General features: G+C 37.0%; 1 protein-coding gene across 1 annotated transcript in view; it reads left to right on the top strand.

Annotated features, from left to right (window-relative positions):
* Nucleotides 1-3,837, top strand: part of TERT (telomerase reverse transcriptase) — a 32,011-nt gene that overhangs the window by 19,150 nt on the left and 9,024 nt on the right. The window contains 2 exon segments of the mRNA XM_010288841.1: nucleotides 649-762; nucleotides 2,617-2,688. Of these exon segments, the coding sequence (XP_010287143.1) occupies nucleotides 649-762; nucleotides 2,617-2,688 (186 nt within the window).

The following is a 3,837-nucleotide window of genomic DNA, read 5'->3' on the forward strand; positions in this document are numbered from 1 at the left end:
TTTCAGAAAACTTAGCAAGATTTGATACTGGTGAATGTTTATGTTTGAATTCAGTGTGGATGTCTGCTGTTTCTGGGAAAAATTGGAAGTGTTCCATCTCAGAATCCACCCGAGTTTAATTCCTGATGTAGATGTACAGTATGAGCTTCAACCTAGGGATTTTTAGTGCACACCTGCTAGGAGCTGTTTGGATTATAATTAAAAATAACTAAATAATAGTTTGAAAGATTTGTTCAGTGCACTTTGTTTCTTGTACAAGAACACTTATTTTGAAGCTATGTAAAATGTAATATAAAGAATTAAAAAGCTTAAATGAAAGGTGGCTCTGCAGTGGAAGGAGGCATTGTGGTTTGAGATCAGTTACAAGATTTTTTTAATTTAAAGACAGCTGTCTACTGGAGTTTGTTAATAAGAAAGGAATACGTGTATTAGTGGTTTTTATCACTGTTTAACTTAAAACTTCTGGGCCCATATGTAGATTCCTAGAGGAAAGAATAAACAAATTTAAGTAAGGCTAACTAGCAAGCATGTGGCATATTTTTTATTGAAACATGTATGTTATCCTTGAAAAAAATAAGTAAATGTTTAATGGCTATTGCAAACTTCCTGTTGCATGTTTTGATTTTTTTTTCTTTTACTCTTTACTAGGTACTATTTACAGTGCTGTGGAATTCCACAGGGCTCCATTTTGTCAACCTTACTTTGCAGCTTATGCTATGGAGACATGGAAAACAAATTGCTCTGTGGAGTACAGCAGGATGGGTAGGGATTCTTTGTTCTGTGCTCTGTTATAGTAATGCATAATATATTGTATATGCATAATATATTGTATATACATAATATACATATTATAGTATATGTGTGTTTATAGTATATATAGTATAGAATATGTGTGACATTTTCTTTGAAGTTTAATTTTTAAATTCAAGAATTTCCAACCCACCATTAGGAAGCATGGTCCACACAAAAATCTCTGCAGCTTCAGTGTCACTGTGGTGGTTTTGTGGGGAAATTTCCCTGTTTGCCCTAAGATGGGGAGAAAAGTGCTGAAAAGAAGCTCTCCCAGATCTGTGGGTGGCTGACCTGTTCTTACAAAGAGCACAGTATTTAGGGATGGTTTAAGGAGTCTGACAAGCTGCTCTCCTATGAGTAAGAAGTTTATGGTTCTCCCACATTAATCCCACAATGTTTGTGGTCTTTTGTCCTCAGACAAGATGGGTTGTTTGTTACAGGCTTTCCGATACTTCAGGCTTCTGCCCGAGGGCTTTCCAACTGACCATGTGTAAATCTTAACAGCTTTATTGCAGATTTTTTTACAAGGCATGTTTGTTCTTGTTTGAAGCCCTGTGTGGCTCTTGGTACATCTTCTAAGTGTTTGTGCCCTGCTTGTGCTTGCTTCTTAGGATCTTGACAGAAAGCTAGCCTGGTGAAAGCTCTACCTCTTTATTAGCTGTAAAAACTTTAGGATCCCTTTTACCTCCATATGAACTGATCCCCAGCTGAATCCCAGATTAGGGTCTTTAGGCAAGAGCTAGACATTGGTGAAGCCCCTGAAGCTTGTTTGTGTTCACACATCTCCCTCCATTGCTGTGAATTCTGTCCTAAGAAAGAAAAAAGAGACTAAGAAGTGTGTAGGGGTAATCCAGATAAGTGCATCAGTCTGGTGTCTCATCTTGGGAGGCTCGCAAGGTAATGGAAAGTCTCAGAATTTTAAACATTTCCCTACGCATATAGTAGAGTTCTTCTCATAGACTTTAGGATGGTGTGATGATATGAGTCTAAATAGCTGTATTTTGCTTTCAAAGGATGTTGTTTATACATAATGAAATTATGAAAGTGATTCAGAAGAATGCACATTTTATGTAACAGCTGTTTTTATATAGAGCGGATTTTAGTATGTTTCTTGGCTATCTGTTGAATGATTTTGATAGTTTCATTTGCCCTTCAAGTCAAAAAAATAACCTGGCTGTTGACTTGCCTAGGCAAAGGTGCATCTGATCTGATCATAGTGATGGCAGTACTCCTGCTTTGAAGGGAAGACTGGACAAGATCATCTCCAGAGCTTCCTCTCTATGATCTACTAAGCAGAATTTATCAGAAAACTATGGGCATGCTTGGGGCATGAATACTGTTGAAAAAGAACAGCCTTTACAGTGGTAGACTGTAGTCTGTTTTACATTCAAGTTACAGCTTCATAAACAAGTTATTACATGGTAAACAAAGATACAGAATTAGAGCACATGAAAAATCTGGTATCTGCTTGTGTACCTGGTATAACACTTCCTTTCCTTGTCTTGTGGATTAAGATACTGCAAATTCTCCCTTGGAAAAGTGTAAACCCCTGCATCCAAGAAGCTACCATGGAGTAGCTTGTGTGCTGTAAATTCCTGTCATGTTTCATATAGCCAGCTTCTTTGCTTTCTTATTTTTTTTTTTTATTTATTTTTAGGAAAGAAGCAGAGCTGAGAATTTCTTCATGAGACTCGATTTGGAGATCATATTGGCCTCTACCTTCTTGTGAATTGAAATGGGCACATTGGTGCTCTGAAGAGTATGGCAACAATTTGAAAGGATTACATATCAAAAAATCTAACATCAGTTTCTTCTTGATTACAGAGTCCTAATACGTCTCATTGATGACTTTTTGCTGGTTACGCCACATTTAATGCAGGCAAGAACTTTTCTAAGGTATGTTATTCAAAACAGTTTTCAAAGAAATAAGCATTAACACCTTTTAGGTAATTCTTTTTCATCTCCTTTATATATGCTTGTACATATATTTGTTTTATGGGTTAATAATCAAAGGCTGTTTTGGAGTCCTTGCAAGCACAGGCTACTGGCAAAGAACCCTAATAGCTACGTTCTTGATGGCCATCTAACAATCTGTTGCAGCACAGGTGGGGCTTTTTAAACCTTTTTTTGGTTTAACCTCCTGCTGAGGTTTAAATTAGGGACCTAGCTAGTGACCTTGATGGAGTTTCTAGCAGCAATTAGTAGTGCAGACTAACCAAAGCAGCTGACAGCTGTCCTTTTAAGACCATTTTCCCTCAAATTTTTAAGATCTCTTGGTTATATTCTTAAAATGTTTTTATCAGGTAGGTGTGCTGCTACCTTTTATTCCTGGGGAAAGAATGCAACTTTTCTGTGATCCAATATTGCTAAGAATTTTCTGGTCATTAATATTCTAGGATGAGTATTTGAAGATACTGATAGCATGGCAGCATGCAGCTCACACAGAACTTTTCATACAGTAATTCTTTAAAATGCTGCAGAACTTTTTTTTTTTTTTTTAAATTGGGCCCTAAAATAAGTTCCTGGTTACCATGGATGTGAATGTACCATCAGTATCCAAGAAGGATACTGTTGATGCCAAAGCCAGTTTTAAGGATCCAAAAGAGAGGTCTTGAAGAAAAGCTTAGCATCTGCAATGCAGTCAGTTGCATCACGATTTTCAGTAGTCAGAAAGATGCAGCTGTGTTGTGAGCCTGAAAGGTGATAGGGAAATCACTTAATTATAAATTGTACTAAATAGTGAATAGTGTATTTTGAAGACTTCATTTGTCCTAATTTCATTATCAGAACAGAAGGAAATTTCTAGAGGTGTGTGGATTTACAGTTCTGGAAATGATAAGTCAAACTAAGAGGCTGGGAATGCTTCAAGCTATTAATGTCTATAACATCTCTTCAGTATAACATCACTTGTAGTAGCATTGCAGATATTGACCTACTTGCCCTTTGAAGCTATCCGCATCTTTGCTCTATATCAATTTCTGCACCGGCCGTGCTGATTTTCTGTAGACAAGTAGCCTCTTCTGTACAAGTTTTCCAGGCTGCTGA

The sequence above is a fragment of the Phaethon lepturus genome, unplaced genomic scaffold (genome assembly GCF_000687285.1).
Source record: "Phaethon lepturus isolate BGI_N335 unplaced genomic scaffold, ASM68728v1 scaffold48456, whole genome shotgun sequence".
Taxonomy (NCBI): Eukaryota; Metazoa; Chordata; class Aves; order Phaethontiformes; family Phaethontidae; genus Phaethon; species Phaethon lepturus.